Source organism: Pipra filicauda, unplaced genomic scaffold, assembly GCF_003945595.2.
Source record: "Pipra filicauda isolate LSUMZ 115617 unplaced genomic scaffold, ASM394559v2 scaffold50_size3627746_pilon, whole genome shotgun sequence".
Lineage (NCBI taxonomy): Eukaryota > Metazoa > Chordata > Aves > Passeriformes > Pipridae > Pipra > Pipra filicauda.
In genome coordinates this window covers 2,790,526-2,810,915 of record NW_024104654.1, presented here as the reverse complement: position 1 = coordinate 2,810,915, position 20,390 = coordinate 2,790,526, and the positions used below count along the sequence as shown (strand labels likewise).

The following is a 20,390-nucleotide window of genomic DNA, read 5'->3' as shown; positions in this document are numbered from 1 at the left end:
GCGGGGCCGGCGCGGAGGAGGGGCCGGGCGGGGCGCTGCCCCCGCGGCGCCCGGCGCTGCCCGCGGACCTGTCCCCGCCCGCCCGAGCCCCGCGGCTGTGCCCGGGGGGCAAACCCTGGGGGGGGGGCTTCGTGACCAAGAGCCCCAGCCCTGCTCCCGCCTCCTGGCGTTCCCGCCTTCCCTACACTCAATCACGGCCCCGCCACCCCTTCCCCCGCGGCGGCAGAGGTCCGCGGGGGTCCCGCCCGCAAGCGGAGCCCACTGCCCCGCACTCCCTTTTACGGGGGGCGCGGCCGCCGGTGCCACCGGTGCCCGGGGGGTGTGGCGGGGCTCGACTCGCACCGCCCCGGCTCCTCCCGCCGGGGTCCTCGCCGGCCCCTGCTCCCGCCCCGCCCCGCCCGGCCGCCAGCGGGTGATGGCGGCGGCCTGCGCCTGAGGGTCCGCGGCGGGGGGGCGGCAGGGGAGCCATGGAAGAGGACCCGGAGCTGGAGAGGTGAGGGGCGAGCAGCGGCGGGGGCAGCGGCGGAGCGGTCCCGGGAGCTAGCGGCCTCTGTGGGGCCCGGCGGCGCCTCCCGCCCCGCGAGGCCCGGGCAGCGCCGGCCTGGGGCCGCTCGGGGCTGGCGGTGGCCCTGGGGCGGCTCGTCCCGGGCCGGGCGCCCGGGGGCGGGTGGCCCGCGGTGCAGAGGAGGGGACCCGAGCCCCGCCGGGTTCTGCCCACTCTCCCCTGACAACCCCCGGCTGTGTGGTGGGGGGGTGCCCCGAAGGGAACGCGGCCTGGAGCCGCTTCCGTGGTGTCTTCGGGACACAACTTTGGAGTTCCAGTAGAAAATAAATCTCCCTACAGAATGAGGAAAATTCATTACTTAACAACTCACAAACAGACAAATAAAAATAAATAAAATATTCCAAAAAAAGCCACAAGCTTGTTCGTGTACTGCGTGTTGGTGCCGTTTAGAAACAAGATTGTAAAGTCTTAGGTTGCTCATCCCTCATCAGTTACAATTTGGTGAGTTGGTATACTTAGTAAAATAAATTAAAAAAAACCCACCTCGTGTTATTACGAATTTCAGTTTTCAGGTCTGGAGATGTGCCAGTTGACGAATTGTTAAAATTGCCCTGTTGTACGGAATAATACAAAAAGCTTGGCAGTTATTTTGTCAAGAAAATAAAATTGTTTTCTACTTTGCATTTTGTTGGGACCAGTGGATTCGTCTTGCCACGCATAGTGAGTTTCAGTGTTCCCAAGCAAACACTGAAGATTAAAATAGAGATTTCTATATTTAGATACTCAAAGTAGGCCTCTCTTGCTTCAGGAATACACTTTACATGTTTATACCACTAGTTGGTGTTAAAGTAGTCCTATTTGTGTGATTGGAATTGTTTCATTACTTTTTTAGCAAGTTTGTTTCTGAGTTGTTCATTTTTGTGGTGGCTGTTTAAATCAACTGTTACAGTTAAGTGATGACCAGAAGCTTTCTGAACTGTTCTCCTCCTGGTTCTCTTCCTTAACTTTTAAGAAATGATGTCTGAGTGCTTACAGAAAATAACTGTTTTCTGCTTATGTCTGGCACATATTTCACATGGGCCAAAAGCAATAGTACTGGGGTGGTGGAAGACTAGAGAGCATAATGCTCTCTAAGAGGCTTTTAATTCTTGGTAAGCTACTTCTGTTCTCAGATCATCAGTTTAATAATTAAAGCTTCTTTCTATGTACGCGTGAATGTTATTTTTACTAGTGCCATTCTAAACTTAAACCTTTTTTATTCATAGCAAGGTGAATCTGTGTCACTGTTCTTCCATGCTGTCTCCTGGTTGCTATCGCTGTGCTGGGGACTTGGGGTCCTCTGGGCAGTTTAGGGCACAGCTGCTTGCTCTCTGGCTATGGCTGACTGCTCCATGCTCACCTCCTGGTGCTCTCCTTCACAGGAACCATAGTCGAAATTTTATCCTTCCTTATAGGTTCAGTCTGAGTTGGGATTTGCTATTCCTTTTCTGTGGCAGCATGGTAGATAATGAGGATGAAGCTCAGTGTCGCTTACTGAGTGGTACAAGATAGGGTTTAGCTGTCTGGTATCTTCAATCCATGCTGCTGCTCACCTCTGTATGTGTTTAATTGGCTCCAAACACATTATAACTACAGTATAGTGCCCTTGGCGGTTAACACTTTCTGTCCTGGATCCCACTGTCATTAGTTACTTTTTCATGCCCTCAGTTTTCGTAACAGCTCACTTTGCTAGTAGCACCCTAAATTCAGTTTGTGCTGTGTGCATTTAGGTGTCATTCTTGGGTATTACTTGCCCTAAATATGCTTCCCTGTACGATCTTCAATACGAATCCCTTACTAGTCTAACACAGACCTTTATCCTTTGGGTTACAGGCATTATTGCTTAGGTTCATATTCAATAATCTGTTGATTGTATTCTCCTGTGAGTAGTACAGCGATGGTAGTTTAGGTTTTTAGGCTTTTTATAATATGACTTTGGCATACAAATAACGACATTTCTGTTCTGTGGCCACAGTGTTAACTATTTTAGGTGGATTTTTAGTGTTTAAAATGGGTTTATCTAGAATATTTTTAGTAGTCTGTCTCTTAATTCAGGCTTGCTTGCAATGAATAAGTCTTAAATAAAAACTTAATATTTTTGTACATATGGGTTTTATTTAATTTACCATGAGAGAGAAAAGAAGTGTAACTATTTTTATGCATGTTTTTTCTGGTCAGAAGCGAATCTTGTGTCCCAATATTCCAAAAAGTGATCTGTTAAGTCAGTCATCCTATTTTTTTGTTATTATCTAAGGAGAGATCTCTTCATCTTCCTTCTTTTATTTCGTCCTTATTGCCACATTTCCTGATATTATTTTTCAGCTTTACTGTGTCTGATTCTCTCTTGATCTTGCATTTGATGTTTTCCTCACTTTAATATGAAGCAAATGTGATGTTTTCCTAGAAAGCTGAATACTAACTTGCAAGTTACTGTGCGGCTGTTGCATGTTCTGGATTTTAAAACTCTAAAAGCTGTAAATACCACAGGTGTGTAAGTAAAAATTGTGTCCTCTGCTCCATCTCACCTAGTAACTTTTGATGGAAGTATGAACTGAGATTTTTTTTCCTGTGAACTTGCTGGTGCATCAGTGAAGACCCAGAGTCTTGAGGTTCCATATGATTCTTCTAAGAAAATTATGAATTCTGTTAACATATAATTAATGGTATTGTGAAGTTATGACCCAAGAATACGATGGAAAAAGTTACAAATCAGCTTAGTAGGAGCTGTTTAGTTTGTTTCCTCTGGAAGCAGTGCTTTTCTTACTTTATTTCAACTAAATATCCACTGGGATATTACAGAGGTCACCAATTTACTCCTATCTAAAAAAAATATTTCTTCATCCTCTCCTTCCAGAATTGTTTCCATGGTGTTTCTGTGTGTTTGAAGCACGTAAAAATGTCATTTCTCTGCAAATACAGAGGAAGTGGCTTTGTTATACTATGTGTCCAAATCCTTCCATAATCTGTTCTCTCTTTCAATAGCTATAAATATTTCACAACCTTGGATACCATACTTCTTTAGAAGTGCTTGGCAAGCTTGTTTGGAGCATCATTTGCTTGGAATTAACTGTTTCCTAAGGAGATGCTGCTCTGAATCACAAGGGCTCTAACAAGAGCCCTGTAGTTGAGCTGAGAATCAATAGTCTAACATTTTTGCTGCATGGGCATCCCAATTACACTTTTTAAAGAGCAATCTTTGTGTTTTGGAGAAAACTGATAGTTCTTACTGTTGTTTTTAACAGTTAAAATCAAACTGTCAGAATTCAGTATTCCATATTCCTGGTAAAAAAAAAAATGTGGTCTGCGAGCTAAAAATCAGTGTTTGAAATGGAGTATTATGTTCAGTACTACTCAAACTGGTGAGAATATCAGCACAGAAATGTACTGCAAATAGCACTCACAGGACTGACAAATAGAATATTTAAATAAGTACGAAACCTGATCGATCAAGAATGAGAGCATTCACATACCCAATGTAGAATGTATTTGCCTTTGAACAAACATTAGGAAGTTTGTGGCATATTTGTGCCTTTTTCATTCTTGCTCTTAATGTTGTGGTTTAGGCTTTATTCTTGACATTGCTTTTCATCAGTTTTCTTAATAAGGGTGAGCAGATAAGACCAGCTCACAGGAATTAATTATAAATAACACTGGCAGTCTTCAGTCCTTCACTTGACTGAAGGTCTTGATATTAATTATTCAGATGTAATCGGAATACCAACATCCACTTCTATTTCCAGTCCCATGCACAGTTAAAAATAAGTTGTATAGTTAGCATAAAAGTCCGTGGAGAAAAATGAATTCAAAAATTGATAATTTTTTTTCCTGGGCTTGCAGCTTGCTGTCATGACCTAGAGTGCCTCAGGAAGTAGGTTTAAGCATGATTTTTGTGGATTGCAGTAGCTGAGAAGCCTGGCCTTTGAGCTTGGATAGTGGGGATATAGACTGCAAACAGTTATTCATGCTTTAATGAAGATGGGTTTGATGATGTCCCTTCTCCAACTGTGGGAGGTGTTGAATAGGAATGCTGCCCTCCTACTCCTGGTCTGTGTGCTTCCATAGCTGATTGTGTGCTGTGAAGCCATTCCAGTAGATATACTTTCATTAGAGTTCTCATCAGGATCTTTAATGAGATGATGGCATGGGCGGAGACGGCAGAGTTTGTTAGGTTATGTGCCGAAAGCTTCCAGGGAGCCCAGAGAGTACTAAAGAGAGAGACCATGGTGGATGAGGGGAGCCCAAATAGCACCCAGTCCTGGCCTCTCCCAGGACCATCCCAGGAGTTACCAGTCCATCAGAGCTCTGTCGCCATGAGCCCAGAGGAGCGTGGGGACACAGTGGCCGGTGGTAACCCATCATAAGGTCAGAGAGAAATGGTTGTCATCTTTGGACCCACCCCCCGGGGCTGATGCTGGGAGACAGCCTAGGTCTCCAGGGATGGCACCCATCAAGACAAGTCAGTGCTGGAACATCTTTGGGACTTAAGGGTGTTGCTCTGTAGGCTTGTGCGATGGGTTAAGGAATGCAGAAGAGCATTTCGAGATTGCATATGGCTTATTATGGGATGCGTAGGGGAGGAACCAAAGGCAAGGAAAGCGATAAGTTCAAGTCATTTGGGGAGAAGCAAGAATGGGAAAATAGAGGAATAAGGGTGTAAAAGAGTCTGGTCATGTGCAAATAGGGTGCTGGTGGGTACTCTTGTCTAGCTGTGCCCTGTGCCTGATCATCACAGGCTGTCCTGTCTTCCTGTTAAATTCCTTTCTAACTCTCTCTTGGGTAAGGGACTCTGAGGGGAGAGGGTATACATCTCAGTGCTAGCAGCTGGAGTCAAACTGTGTTCATGGTGGTAGCAACTGGAACAAGTGAAGACCTGGATGCCAGCAGTTAGGCTGGGACTCTGGGCTGGAAGACTGGGTGCCAGCTACCAAGGACACTTCATGGAGGGAGCAAATCCAGATGTCGGCCACTGGAATGGGATTGGGGACCTATTTATTTGTGTTGCAGTACTGGAGCAAGTATGGGTGTATGAGGGAGCATGTGGCTGCTGGTGAAGATGAAACTGGAATAGCTGGTGAGCGGGTGAATAAGGAGGGAGTTGAAGGGTGAGCTTGTATCTCCAAGAGCAAGACCACAGGAGGAGCTGTTGGGGGCACCAGGGAGTCTGACCACCTGCTGGAGAGACTGTAAGGTCAAGGTGGAGACACATATGTGTGCCTGTGTGTCTCTGCAGGCAAGACTGCAGTGGGTTGGATTGGGTATTGGGGGACCAGGGAGTCCCAGCCAGCTCTGTGGGATGGCCTGTACCAACAGTGGAGTTGAGCGGAAGACTTGGGGGCTCCCACACCTGGCTGGAGACAAGAGCAGGATGATGCTGTTGGTGTGAGTACTCTGTGTGTCTGTCTGTGATTGCTGTGGCCAGCGGTGTAGGTGCATGGTGTGTGCATCTGCCTCCTGGGAGTAGATTTTCAGCCTTGCTGCTGGTTGAACCTGGGCATGGAATTGTGACTGCCTGGCCCCTTGGCTGTCAGATCCTGCACGATACATCTGCTCCTAGCAGTCGTTTGTAATTACAAACATTGGGTGGTCTCTGTAATGACACGGTGTTTTCATTGCCTGTAACTGTATCAGACATACCTCTATTACCAATTATTCATTTTTTCAGTCTATCAATTTGATCTTTTGGGAAAAAAAGATGAAGCTCTTCTCCTGAGTGGGGAATAGAAAATAACTCTCATTTTGCCTGTCTTGGGAGCTTTTAATATTCTACTCTTTTGGCACATGCATTTGTCATACAGGTTATTAGGATTTATGCAACGGGAGCTTCGCCTGTAACCTTGTAATATAGAGAGAGGAAAAAGTCTAATACCTTAGAAATGTAAATAGGTCTTGGACCATAGTCTTGAAGATAAAAATATCACTGCTTGTACCTTCATATTACTGTAATTCTGCAGCTTGATTGCTCAAAAAGAATTGCCACAGAAAGTTTTAAGTGGTGCTTGCTATAAAAGATGCCAGAATGATGACAGGGTTCTTAAATGTGCTCCTGTCCCTAATTTTTCCTCCTATCAATCTCCTAGTGTTCGGGTGGTTCTCATGTGAAAGTTGCATGCTGCATTCCCTTTGCTCATGCTGCTGCTCTTTGAATTGAAGCTGGCAGCCACGGGACTGTATTGTAACCAAGCTGTAAAAATGAAGATAGCAAGGAATGTGGAGTCCCACGAGGCCTCTAAAAGCAAATTTTAAAATCTTGTTTGCATAGCTTTTGGCTTACTTGTGTAGAGGATATAAGTTCAGTGAGTGGAAACACGTATTTTTGAAGAGGATCTGAGCATTGTGTTTAATTTGCCTGTGCAAGTTGAAAGGGCTTTGTCAAGGTGCAGTGAATAAGAGTGATGTTGAAAGACCATTATTAGGGAACAGTGTTTGATAATGAAGGCAGGTGTGGACTTAGAAGGCTTCCAAGATGAATGCCAAGTCAGTCTGATCTTTGATACAACAACAAAAAAAAGTCTCAAATACTTAATGGCCTGTAATTCCTACCTAAGTAAATAGAATTGCTGTCACCATATTAATTTACCGTGGTGTTTTCCCTAAAATTGAATTGTAGCTGTTCACAATATATGTGTTTTATTAGTGCTTTGTAGCTCAGATACTTTTCTCTATTATTTTAGTTATGAATTGTGACAGATTTTGTAGGCTTTTTGTAGGTTTTTGACAGGCTTTTAATCTGCCTCCTAGTCAGGTTTCTGAAAACAGAATCACCAAGTTTGGTAATTGCTAAGTAAAATCAGACACTTTTTTCTTCTTTCCTCACCTTTGTCTGACATTGCTGTTTGAAGGCTCAGGGCAAGCTTTTATAATGCCATATGTTCTTGCTGTCGTCACTGTAAACTAGCTTAGGCTGCTCAGATAGCAGATTCAGGGTCTGGGGAAAAAATAAATTTTGCTATAATTTCATGAAAACCTGTGTATGCAAAATCTCTCACGTTCCAGTGGTAGAGCCTGATTTTGCACCCTTTTTTTTGGTGTTCTTGCAAGTAGCCATCCCACACACTACTTCCACTACCTGAGAAGGCATCAGTAGCTGGTGAGGTCGCTGACACTGTACTTGGCATCTTGGGGCAGCAGCTCTAACAGATGGTAATTTACCTGGGTAGTCACTTGGTTTTCATGAATGCCTGTGGTATGACAGGATATGCAACATGTTCTCGCAGTCAGATGTCTGCTTACAAAGGATTTGAAGTACCCCAAGCCCAGTTGCTACTGAGACCATACTAATAACCTTAGATAAGAAAGACTTCTGTGAGGAACTTTAAACCATTGTGCCATTAATAGACTACTGCACAGAGAAGCAATACTGCAATTTTTGATGCATTTCTGTACTGTTGTTTCTGTGGAAGTCTTGGACACTTTCCTCTGCAAAGCCCTTCAAATGTGAACTCTTAAGGAAAAAGTTATGACCTGTGAATATTTGAAGCCTGCCTGGCACAGATCTACAGATCTCAGTTTTTATATATGTATATATATACACATACATATATCTGTAGATCACAGTCACAAAGACGAGCTCTTTTCTTCCTCTGTTACACAAAGTTAGTACAGTTTGACAACTTGTAGTTGCAGTGATTTTACTGTCATCTGACTGCTTGCTATTTTACTGGTGGTGTTCAGCTGTGCTCAAAATAGGTTTGCTGTGGTTGAAAGACTTCAGGAAGAACTTAAGCGAAGTGACAGGAGGGAAGAGCATTCCCAAAGTGAAGTGACAGGAACTGTGCATTTCAGCGTAATACACCAGTTTTGCATATTTCTGTTCTTCATTTAGTATGACTGTTGTTGTATTTGCAACAACTTTAATTGTTTTTAATATTTCAAAATGTTTCTTTCAGTCTTGGTGCATGGGAATCCAAATTATCATAAAGTCAGGGTGATTTTGGTAGCTTCTTTAATGCTTAACTCACTGCAGTGAAGAAGCTGTCCACTTTCCCTACATATGTGCATAAAGTGGCAAGTTCTTGTGTTCCGCCAGTGGTGACTTGTTTCTTTTTCTCATATTTAGGAAGGCCGTGGAGGAGTTACTTAAAGAGGCAAAACGTGGGAGAACCAGGGCTGAAACAATGGGAGCTATGGGTTGGTAAGTTGTACCAAGAGGAAATGAATGCTTTGACTGATGCCAAAGTAAATTTTGTATTTAATGCGTGACAGAAGTCTCTACCTTTTTATGTGCTTTGTGTTTAAATAATTTGTCTTCATCCACATATTAATTTGGGCAAAAAATTGAGTCTAGGTAAGAAGTTCAAGTAAGTTCTGTCTGCATGAAATTGCTTGTCTGAATGTGTTGAAGTCAAAGCAATTGGAAAATTGAGAATATCTTTTGTAATAATATGTCCTTATAATAGATGGAATTGCAAAGCTCGGGTTGGAAGCTCGTGAACCTTTAAAATGTCAGCTATCTGAAGTGCGCATGTGCTTACATACTATCCACATATTACTGGGTTAGATTCTGTCTTAAGTGAAAAGAATCCATAGCCTAACAAAGAAACCTAAAACCTTATATTGAAAGTAATAAACTATCCTTTAGTAGAGAATTCGTGTGTAAATTGTAGCCAAAACCAAACTCAGTGAACTCAAGTATAACCCAGTTTTGGAAGATGGCTATTTTTTAATACTAAAAAAAACCTAAAACCCAGGGGCTAGGCTAACCTTTATAGCAACTGGGAAAAGAATCACAGTATTTAAAACTTAAGTGAAATACAATGCAGTAGTCCAGATTTTACAGCTAGATTATAATGGAATGTAATGCATGTAATTGTAATTTAAAAAGTAATAACATGCTGAGAAGAGTCATTCATCTTAAAATAATGTGTATGATTAGCTATTTGGTAAGAAGCTGTTGGATCTAGAGATGTTCATACAGGTAGTGCATCAGTTGACTGCATTAAACTTATTTGTAGATAAAGTTTGGCTTCCTCCACCAAAGTAGTAAAAGATAAGTCTGCACTGTTAATGAAGTTCTCGGCTAATTTTAGTAGCTCTGAATAGTGTCTTGTTGAAAAAAAATTATTTCTTTATGTTTTCTAAGCAAGTTTGGGTTTTTCTGTGTGTTTTACTCAGTATTTCTTCTAGGAATGCAGTTCATACCGTTTATGTTAAAATAACTTAATTGGTTGAATCCCCTAGAGTGGCTATAACAATACTGATCCATCATGCTTTTACTCTGTCAGCCTTGCCAAAATGGCCAGGTAAAGGAGTGCAGATAATTAGCACCATGAAGTGTTATATGCATTCATTTACTGTGAATTTGCAAGTTAATTCCAGACATGGAGACTAAAGATTTCTGCTGGGAGAGAATCAACTGTCCTTGCGCAACTTCGCTGCAACTTGTGCAGCCTGGAATAGCTGCCGGGAGTGTGCCTGAGCTTCCGCTCCTGGGTCTGCCTACTTATTCCTTGTCTGTAAAACAGTAGTGGACCTGTTCAGCTGATGATCAGCTCGTGGCACCGGGCAGTTTGCTAAAGCCTGATCCCAAGACCTACCAGGGGATGGGATAGCCAAGGGTGACCTGTTCTTCTGAGCAGCTGCAGATTCCACTAGAGCAAAATAGTGTCTGGCTAGGCCAGGATTGTGTTAAAGGTGAAGAGGATTGTCGAGAAGGCTTCAGGCAGATGAAGACTGTTGATATAGGGGTTGTTGTGGTGATATCCTAAACTAAGACTGTTAAATAAGGATCCTTTTCACTCCAGAGGTACATGAGAATAGCTATACTGGATCAAACAAAGGATCCATCTCTGCAGTGCCCTGTCTCCATCAGTGGCTGATACCCAGTGCCTAGGAAGTGCTTTGCTGAATATCTTTCTTTCTGAATACTCTCTATAGTAGCTTCAAGGTACTATCCCAGCTTCGGGCTGTCTGCAACTCAGGATATTATGCTCTCAGAGGTGATTTCTTTGTATGTAATGCATCTTTGGGGACTTTCTCCTTTCTGAATTTATCCTTAGAGAGACTAGTAGTAATCCCAGTTGTCACAAATCTGCTGCTGTAGAGTTTGGCATAGGGTACTGTACAGCTGGCATGTGTTGCTGTAAGGAAGGTATAAAACCCCCCATAGGCAGAATCCTGTTAAGCCTTTGCTGTCTAGTTCTGCAAGAACAATGGACAGAACAGCAGCTGCAAGCTGCCACTGCTCTCGTCCCTTTAATATTATTCATGTCCTGTTGTGCTGCTCTGGTGCTTCTGAACTGGCCCAACAAATAGGTATTGCATATAGATGTCAGAAATTATATAATCAGTAAGATATTGGAAGGAAATTTAACTATGCTAGGTTGAGTATCACACTCCAGCAAAATGCCATCAGATGTAACTGATCCTGGAACAAAGTAAATCCTAAAGGGCTTCAGAGATTACATCCAGGGCTGATATGTAACCTTCCAGGGTGTAAACTACTGAGAGGAAGGTAACTGCTGCTCAGAGCTTTGTGGATAGCAAATGAAATGAGCAGAAAATTTGGTTCATGAAAATGTGTATTAATGGACCAGATCCTGCAAAGCATCACTGATAGAAGCAAAGATGAGGTCATCACCAACTTGTCTAAGAGCACAGCGTTAACAGGTGAAATGCAAAAACTTCCTTCCTTGCCAAACTCGAAATGCTTACAGGTGTGTTTCATGAGGACTTCTGGGATTTCCTCAACCCTTTGTCAGAGGAGTCCTGGAGAAGAGATGCACAAACCCTGGAGACATCTAGTGTAAGGCCATCAGTCCTGCGTTGGCACTGGAAAGTTGAAGCAACTCGGACTATGAAGAAAAGATATGTTCTACCACCTGTCTTTGGGTAAGGAGAAGCAGAGACTACTACTGCTCATACTTCACTGATTCCAGCATATGTTGCTCTCCAGCAGCCTCTGAATACTGGGAAATACATTTCTGGAGTCAGTGGCATTTGACAGGAGTTGGTTCAAGGGAGGTGTATGGAGAAGTGGTGTTCCTGGGGAGGGAATTACGTTGTGCATACCATTACAAAGTAATGTCTCCTAGTGGATGTTGGTGGCAGCAAAGTCTTAGCCAGCAAGCCTCTGAATGCTGTTTTGGGACTACTTTCAGGTTCAAGTTGATACTCTTTTACCATCTGGAGTGATTAATTCTCCATAGCTCAAGTGCACTGTTTGAAAAAGTTCCCCAAGCACCCCTGCCTGACTTCTTGCTATCTCATCATTTGAGATGGATAGTCAGCTGCTGCTGAAGCCTAAATTACAGGCATTCAAGCTGGCTTAGCTGACAGGTACATTAAAAGTGTACAAAGCAGTCAACCTTTAGCTCAGTCTTTCATACAAAGATTCAGCCTTCAAATATGGGACAGCGTTGCAAGTATTTTTTCCAGTTGGGGAGTTTTTTGCTGCTGCTACATTGTCTTACAAGTTTAGTGTGGATGACATGGGCAGGAGATGCAATTTGTACAGGTTAGAGGCTAGTAGAAGAAAAGCTTGTCCCTGTTTGGAACAAGCAACCAACAGGGAAGTTGGCAGTGATATTGGGCAAGAGCTTGTGCAGGAAGGGAAATCATCAGAGGCTCTCTGGACATGGAGCAACTGTCAGTATTGGCAGTGGACTGCATGAACTCTTAATTGCTAAGAGTCTAAGCTCCCTGGTCTCCATACTCTCAGGACTGCTCAGATAGGCAGTATGTACATCCATGGTAAATGAATCTGAGAAATACTGGATATTTGTATTTGTAGATTTCACTCAGCAGTGCAGTCTTTCTAGTTCCTAGAATGTTTCTTTTGTATGTACTCTATGGCCATGGTGACTCTTTTTGGGGGGTCTCCTACATCCTTACGATGACACATGTAGATCCTGCTGCTGATGTATCTGGCTCAAGCATTAGTACAGCTAATCACAAATAAGGAAATGTCTCAGAGAAGGGGAAGGGAGAATCCTCTTCTGAAGCTGTCTTAATCCTGGAAATCTTGAGCAGAAGAGAGCAGAAATTGTGGCTGAATCTCAGTGATGATGCTGTGATGCTGGAACTTCTGAGATAAGAAAATATATCCAAGCAGCTGTTTGGAAGCTAACATTTGAAGGACCAGCTGGATCCGGAGTGAGAAGTTGTGAACAAACAGTGTGAGAATACTTGGAATAGTTAGATAAATTTATCCTTGTTTCATCAGAAGCTATTGGATATAGATGGAATAAAGGTATAGGATATTTGGGGTTTTCCACTGTATGTCTAATTAAAATAAAGCTAAAAGTTCAGCTTTCCTTAAATGTTTCTCTTGGTGCTATGTACATAATTCATAAGGTTTTCCACAGCAATGTAGTTGGGTCCCATTTTAAGCAGTTGTTGTCATTTAATTAAGAAAAGCAGTTAAAATGTAACAGAAGCTACTGTGTGAAAAAAGTTCTAGGGGCTTTTTTTTCCTCTGTTGTGTAGGTCTGATCGTCAGAGATGCTGGTAGCTAAACTGAATGTATCCTTCTTGGCTTACTTGAGAAGCTTATGTAAAATAAGAAATGGAAAACAGGATATTTTTGGATGGTTTGTTCAGCTCTGCATTATAAGAGCAGATGAAATTGCAAAAAGATAAATTTTGGAGGCATTATTTTTAACTCTATTTCTTGTAAAGCAATCCTAAAATTGCTTTCATTCCTATAGATAGCTTTCTGTTCAATACCAAATCTTTTAGAAGTATAGCAAAATACAAAATGATGATGAGGGCATCGGAACTGTGAAATGCTGTATTGCATCTTGTCTTTGAATGGGTGTTGTGTGACTGTGCAGAAACACTGCAATGTGATTCCCCTGTGTCTTTCATTTGAATGTGAGGAGAAGGAGGAGGAGAAATAGGGCACAGTTAGAGATTGCAAAGTAACTATGTTAAAATCTTGTCACCAGAGCACATGTTCTAATCCCAAGTCAAGTTGTCACTGGAACAGGTTGCCCAGAGAAGATGTGGGTGTCTCCTCTCTGGAAGTGTTCGAGGCTAGGCTGAATGGAGCTCTAAGAAGCCTGGTCTAGTGAAAGGAACCAACAGCAGGGTTGGAAGTAGATGATTGTTAAGGTCCCTGCCAACCCAGGCCATTCTATGGTTCTACAAAGCCCTGCCAGCTGTACCTAGTTGCCAAGGTCATATTTAAAAGCTTGCAGTGTCCTCCCAGGCATCCTTTTCTGTGAGGTCCCCTGTGAAAGGGTAATAGCATAGATTAGTTGATTTGGCAAAACAACCTCTAACTGCCTTTTTTTTTTTTGCCTTCAGTCACTCTTCTATTAAGTTTGGTATTTTCCATGGCATTTTGGAAATGGTAGAAATGTTCTTGTCAGTTCATCCATAATAAACTTTGTTTCCTGGAAAGATATGCTTTTACTCTATATGATGAGCCTTGCTGTGCCAAGCCTGTTTGATATGTCTGATTACTCAGCAAAGAAAAGACTGTGGCTCATGGCACTGTCCTCTTGTGTCTTAAATAGTGTTGGCATGTTTCTCCTGTTAAGAACTTGTATAGTATATATACTTCTGTACTGAATGTCACTGCTTCACTGGATGGCAGGTGTTGGTTGGAAATTCTGTGTTATTGCACAGAAGTTGACTTAAAATGTCAAAAGTAGAGTTAAGATTTGACCTACGTTCACAATAACAGATTTAATTTTTCTTTTCTCAAAATACAATACCGTTGCATTTTAACATTAACATTGTATTTTGACAATACATTGCACTGTTTTGGTCATTGCATAGTGGAGAGATTCTGGGGTGTGTGAGACTTACCTGTGGAGGGAGGCAAGATTCTCTTGGTAATAATAGGTTGGTTTAGCTTATTGGAGCATGTAAAGCAAAAAATGAACCTTATTGCTGAGTGAACACACTGCCACAGAACTGGAGTCTGTTTTGTAGACAAGACTGCTCTAGCATTGCAGGGTGTGTGCTTGCTTCAGTCATGTCTGCAGCCCTGTTTGGGGCACGCTCTGGTTCAGAACTTTAATGTTCTTTAACATGTCTTGGTTTTTTTTGTCATTTGTTATAAAGAAAAGCTTCTCAAATCAGTTCTGTGGCACTATTTACTAGTCAGCAGTATTGTATTCCACCTTGCATAGGCTGAGCTTGCCTCTCAGCCCTTCAGAACTCACATTGAGGGCAGAGCTGTCAGTGAATTGAGCATTGCAGGATCAGACCCTACAGTGAGCCAAAGGCTTGTCTTTGGGGTACCAATTTTCTTGTGATTAGAAATGCTCTCAAAGATATTGGTGGATTAATACAGTTCACTTTTAGAGTTCTATATATACCATGGATATATGTAAACATGTGCTTGTGTGTAATGTAGCATGTGCCATACATCTCATTTCCTTTAAGACTTGAAGGCAGAATTTGCTTTGTTGAAGTCTGAGGTCAATAAAAGTAAGGGCTAATGTTTTTCTTTGGTGCCATGACTTACTGCTGCTCCGTGAAAGCCTGGTGGCTCACTTTTATCACTGTATGATGGTGAACTAATGGCATCTCTTAACTGACTCTCAAGTCCTGCATTTCTCATCAGTTTTCATTCTTAGTGTAGCTCAGGCAGCACTCATAGTGTCAAAAAGAAATAAATACTTCAGCCAGATGAGTTTATTTAGGGCAGATTGTCTCCTTCTGGCACTATATATATTAGCACTTAAATCAATGCATTAGCTCTTAAGAAAAAGCAAGGGGAAGGAGAACAAATGTGAAACAGTTTTTGCCTGAATGCAGCCTAGAGAAAGCTCCATTCCTGAGTAGGAAATTTTGAGTTACAACAGTTTAATGCTCGCATAAGATACATGGAGAACTTAAATGTTGGCTGGTTTGTGTTATGTCTACAGTGTAACCTGTGCCATGGCATGTTCAGCACCATGTTCATAGGTGATGTAGCTTGAAGTAGAAGCCCTGTTCTACTGACATTTATTAGCCTTGTGTTTTTACTCAGTAATACAATTAATGGATAAATATTGTCTCCCTAATTTGTGAAACAGCTATACTAGATAAAGATCTAGACTTTTTATTATTATTTTGAACCAGGGTTTGAGGAAAACAGTGTAGATTTCTATGCAGAAAATTTAGAAAATTTTAAAACTAGCTATGCTATAGGAATGTCTCAGGAAATACCTAGTGGAAATAAAACAGCGTGGCTGTTCAATGTATATACTTGTACAGTTAGTCTCCTAAGTTCTTTGAGGATTTAGGACAAGAACAATTTTCAGGAATTCTTAGTGGGCAGACCTGAAGCAAAACATCATGGTAAATGCCATGTCCAGTTAAGTCATGAAGTATACTAAATAATCAGATGTGATCTTTGTTGCAATTTGCTTATTGTTCTGATACCTCTAATTGTTTAGAGATGTCAAAGGTTTTTGAATAGGGTATGGTTTCTACACTTATACAGAACATGCAAGTAGAATAGATGATCTTAACAGTGTGGTGTTAGGATTCCTGTGTGGTTGATTCAGTAAATGGCACTGTGATCTCCAACAGCTCTGATTTTCTTAAAGTAATCCTGTAACCTCTGTCAAAAATGTTGTAAAGACAAACAGTGCAGTGTCTCCAACTATAAACAAAGCCTTCAGAGTGATTTCTGCTTTCTGTAGGAACATGTTCCAACTTGTTTTTTCTCATTCCGTTCTTTAAAAGGTGATAAAGTGGGCAGGAGTACAGCTGATACCAACAAGATAAATGAAATGTACGATACTTGTTTACTGAACAAAGCTGATAAATTGTGTGCAAAAGTGTTAAGCTGTGAGAGGAGACAGAAAAAATGGAAAATAGTTGGATAAGTATTCTTTCTGTTTAAGAAAAAGAAGTAGTACACTTTGGTAGTTTCTAGATATGTTAAAATTGATATACCTCATGTATATGTTACATTGCTACAGCTGTTTGGGTTCTTCATGCATATGTATCTCACTTCCTGAATATCAGAGTTCAGTAGATAATGCTGACTTTAGAAGGTGGTCATTTTTATAAACCATTCTGATTCAACTTAGAAAATGTTACTAAATGTTTGATTCCTGAATAGCTAAGTTAAGCACCATCAACCTTAAATTATATTGTCATCCTCTGTCTCTCCGTGAACACGTGACCTTGTGAAAATCGTGTGGATTTTCACTATGTTGAAGTAAAATAATTTTCTTCCCATAAAGAGTAAGACAGAAGGAGAATGGAGATAACGTTGAACATGTTTTACTGTACTGAGAGTTTACACTAGGTGGCATGCAAGGAAAGCCAAAATCACAAACTTATCTTAAAAAAATCACAAGTTTAAATCTTAGACTTGTTTCAGGATGTTTTTATCTTGTCTTTTGATCACTTTTAAATGTCTTTACAGGTTGAAATGTCCTCTTGCTGGTACAAATAAAAGATTTCTTATTAATACCATCAAAAACACATTACCATCTCAAAAAGAACAAGACCAAGAACGTGAGCAAAAGGAAGACAATAAGGAGTCTGAGCCAAACAAAAGCAGAAAAGAAGAAAAACCAAAGAAACGCAGAATTCACCCATATACACCCAGCTTTCAGTCCAGAAGGAGAGTCAGCTACTCTCCTCCAAGGCACCAAACCAGGAACCAGCACACAAAGGATAAGCATGAAAAGCGATCAAGCAAACGATGAGGAGAAGACAGTGACAAATACACGCTGTTACAAGTCAGGAATGTCATTAAGTGTAGGACAGCAGGGATGTCTCAGTTTTTCAGGAAGAGATGCTGTTCAAACCTGAGTTTTGAACCAAGTTGCTTGTGTGAGAGGTAACCTTGAGGTAGCTTTAGAAAACTTTTCTTTGGGACCTTTAAGAGAAAAGCAAAGTGCAGCATAAATCCTTCAGTCGTTTTAGAGCAGACATTCCTTTCCCTTTGTTCCATTGCTCTGTCCCCTTCTGACTAAGCTTAGGGTCTTGGTGATGGAGTGTGATTCGTGTGTCTCTGTCTGGTACAAATCATTTAGTCATGTCACTCTTTTGGAAATAGATTTAAATTAAGCAGAAATTTATTCATTGCGTGAAGTTTACAGAATTTCTTTGCTGCTAACCAATAAAAAAGTTTTGCTTATTTGGGTTAATTTAGTTTTACAGAATCTTGAGGCAGGGAAAGCTGGTCAGTGCCTGGCCAAGCACATGCATTTTTTACAGAATATAAGAGATTGCTTTCTTTAGTATGAAAAGAACAAATTTAAGATGGGCAACACCAGCTTTACTTTTCAGGAGGAACTACCAGGAAAATTTTGATTTTGCTTGTTATTGTATATGCACAAATCTATCATAGATAACCATAAACATTACCCCTAAAAAGCTGTACGTGCAATAATTGTCTCTGTTTAGACTTCCCTCTATAAGGAAGTAGTTTGAACAGTCTGTTGTCACGGTGCTTTCAAAACAAACCCTGAAGACAAAATTTTCGCATTCTCTGTCCACTGCTAGGAAGTTTCAAAGTAAATGTGTAATACTAGAAACGCAGAGGTGATGCTCAAAAACAGTCAAATGCTCAAATGCTCACTTTCCAAGCCTGTGTGACAATTCTGTAGTGGTACAGTTCTTAAATTTGTGACTGGGAGCACAAATAATACACTGGCATATTCTACGTCTCACTTCTGTTTGTGTTACAGTAACAAACTTCTGTGTGAAATATTTTGTATTTCACTGTTCTCAGAAATAATTGTTTTGAACATAGGTTTATGTTTTTAAGTGTGGTGACAATAAAATCGAAAATGTTCGTTGCACGTGCCTTGTGGAATTAGTGCTTTAGTGCATTTCTTGACTCTCTGCTCCAAAGGAACCGGGGCTTCGTGGTCCTTCCGTGTTGAGTCAGGGCAAGAGTGCCACCTATAGGCGTGTGTGCACCTAGCCTTGCCGCACTTACCTGTCTCTTGGAAAGCTCCTGTTAGCTAGGGGATGGGAAGACCGAAGTGGTGATCTGCTGTGGCTGAATTTTAGTGCATGAGCTGGGAATTACTCTTCTGAGTAATGGGAAGGTAGTTAAACTGGCTTTGAGCCCACCGGCAACTGCCAGGATCAGCATACCCAATGAAGTGGGATACTTGTACGTTTCCACAGAGGAGCTGTGGACAGTTCCTCTATCTCCCTGCAGGAACTATAGCACTAGAACAGAAGTCCCAGCCTTTCAGAAAATTTATAATCATTCAAGTGGGATCAATGAAAGAGTAGTATCTTTAGAGAATGTAGGCCTGTCTTTGGTTTAAATAAACTGAAGTTGTTTGCAGTCCTTATTTTGCTGGGAACTGATTGTGTACTCTTAGTAATCCTTTTTGGAAGGACGGCAGCTATAATACCAGCTGGACTCTGCTGCAGTGATGGTGCTGGATGGATGTAACCGCAGCAGAGAATTATTCTCACCATTGGTCAGGATTTGGACTGGGATTTTCCACAGAACAAGTTTTTGTGAATTCTTGCTGGTCTGGCTCGTGCTGATAATATGCTGTCCTGAGAGCTTTCAACAGTCAGACCTTCAAACACCTCTTTAGAATAAGGACTGTTGTTGATTCTAAAATAATTTATGCCAGACTTTCAGGTAGGAAACTGATTAGAATATGCTTTCAAAATTAGTCTGGATTGTTGATAATGCTTACATACTGGAAATGCTCAACTAAAGGATCTGACATGACCAACACAGATAACTGGAGAAAGCCTGTTTTGGTGGTGATGGTGGTAGGTTCAGATCTAATTCCACATTTTTCTGACTTAAAGAATATACATGAATTATTAATCTTGCATTGGTTAATTCCATCCTTTAATGCTGTCTTTAATAAGCATACTTAATAAACACAAAATCCTGTGCTGCGCATTACCTGTTCTTAAGGCAACTCTTCATAGAACCACAGAATGGGTAAACTTAGAAGAGATCACAGTGATCATCCACTGATGAATTTTTTAATAGAAAATTGGGTGCATAAAGCCAGGTTTGTATTGTGTCTACAGTTGCTCATATTGTGCAGCACCAGCATCATGTTTATAAGGTACCTTAAAGATAGTATTTAACCCTGAAAATTAAAACTTGACATGACTTTTCAAAATGTGTTACTAACTGCTGTAACTCAGCACTCTTGTTACATGTAAAAGTGCCTAGTCCTTAAGTATAGATGCGTAAATAAATAATGTGTTCTTGGTCTTGGCTTCCCATAGTAGTGCATTGCAGCCTAGTTACTCACATGGGAGGGGAATGCACCTTTAGTGTTCCTGCAGTGTCACTTCACAGGTGTTTCTTGTTTATCTATGAGCTACCAATGTTGTCTCTGTTTAGTTTCAGTGCACAGTGTGGAAGACGCAGTTTATTCAGATGAAGCTATTCTCTTCCCACAGCCAGAACAACTTGCTTATTAGACTTTATTATTAGGTTGGACAGAAATCTTCCAAATGTTCATTTTCATCAACCTGATACTGAATGTAGATCACAAAACAGTATGAGGAGAGGAGGAAAAAACATTTTATGTAGCCTTTATGAAATGCTTTCGTTAGTTTTGACTTTCAGAGATATAGTACCATGCAGTTCTTATGTTTATTGTACAGCCTCTTCTCCTTTGTAAATGCAGTTTGAATTATTTACACAAAATCACGAACATCCAGGAAAAGCCCAACAGATTTCATGTATAACACCACTTAAAGGCAAAACCAGATTCTCTTTTTTAGACTGTATCAGTCTAAAACAGGAGTTTCTTGAGGTCCACTTGTAAGAGCATTCTTTACTGATCATGAAATTTCTACAGAAATCTAGTTAACAAAAGAGATGTAAATGTTTGTAGATCAATGGAATAATGTAGCAGGAGGGGGTTACTTTTCCTGCACAGAACTGGAGTTTTTTTGTTGTTGTGGCTGCAAGTTGATCACCAAGAAGCATGTTTTCTTTCCT

The 20,390-nt window shown here is 41.2% G+C and overlaps 1 protein-coding gene across 1 annotated transcript; it reads left to right on the top strand.

Moving 5' to 3' along the window:
• Positions 1–236: 236 nt before the first annotated feature.
• POLR1D (RNA polymerase I and III subunit D) lies at positions 237–18,008 on the top strand. The gene is made up of 3 exons (XM_027727176.2): positions 237–493; positions 8,601–8,675; positions 16,860–18,008. Exons 1-3 carry the CDS (start codon positions 468–470, stop codon positions 17,143–17,145), a joined length of 387 nt encoding a protein of 128 aa, XP_027582977.1. The 5' UTR covers positions 237–467; the 3' UTR covers positions 17,146–18,008.
• The last annotated feature ends 2,382 nt before the right edge of the window (positions 18,009–20,390 follow it).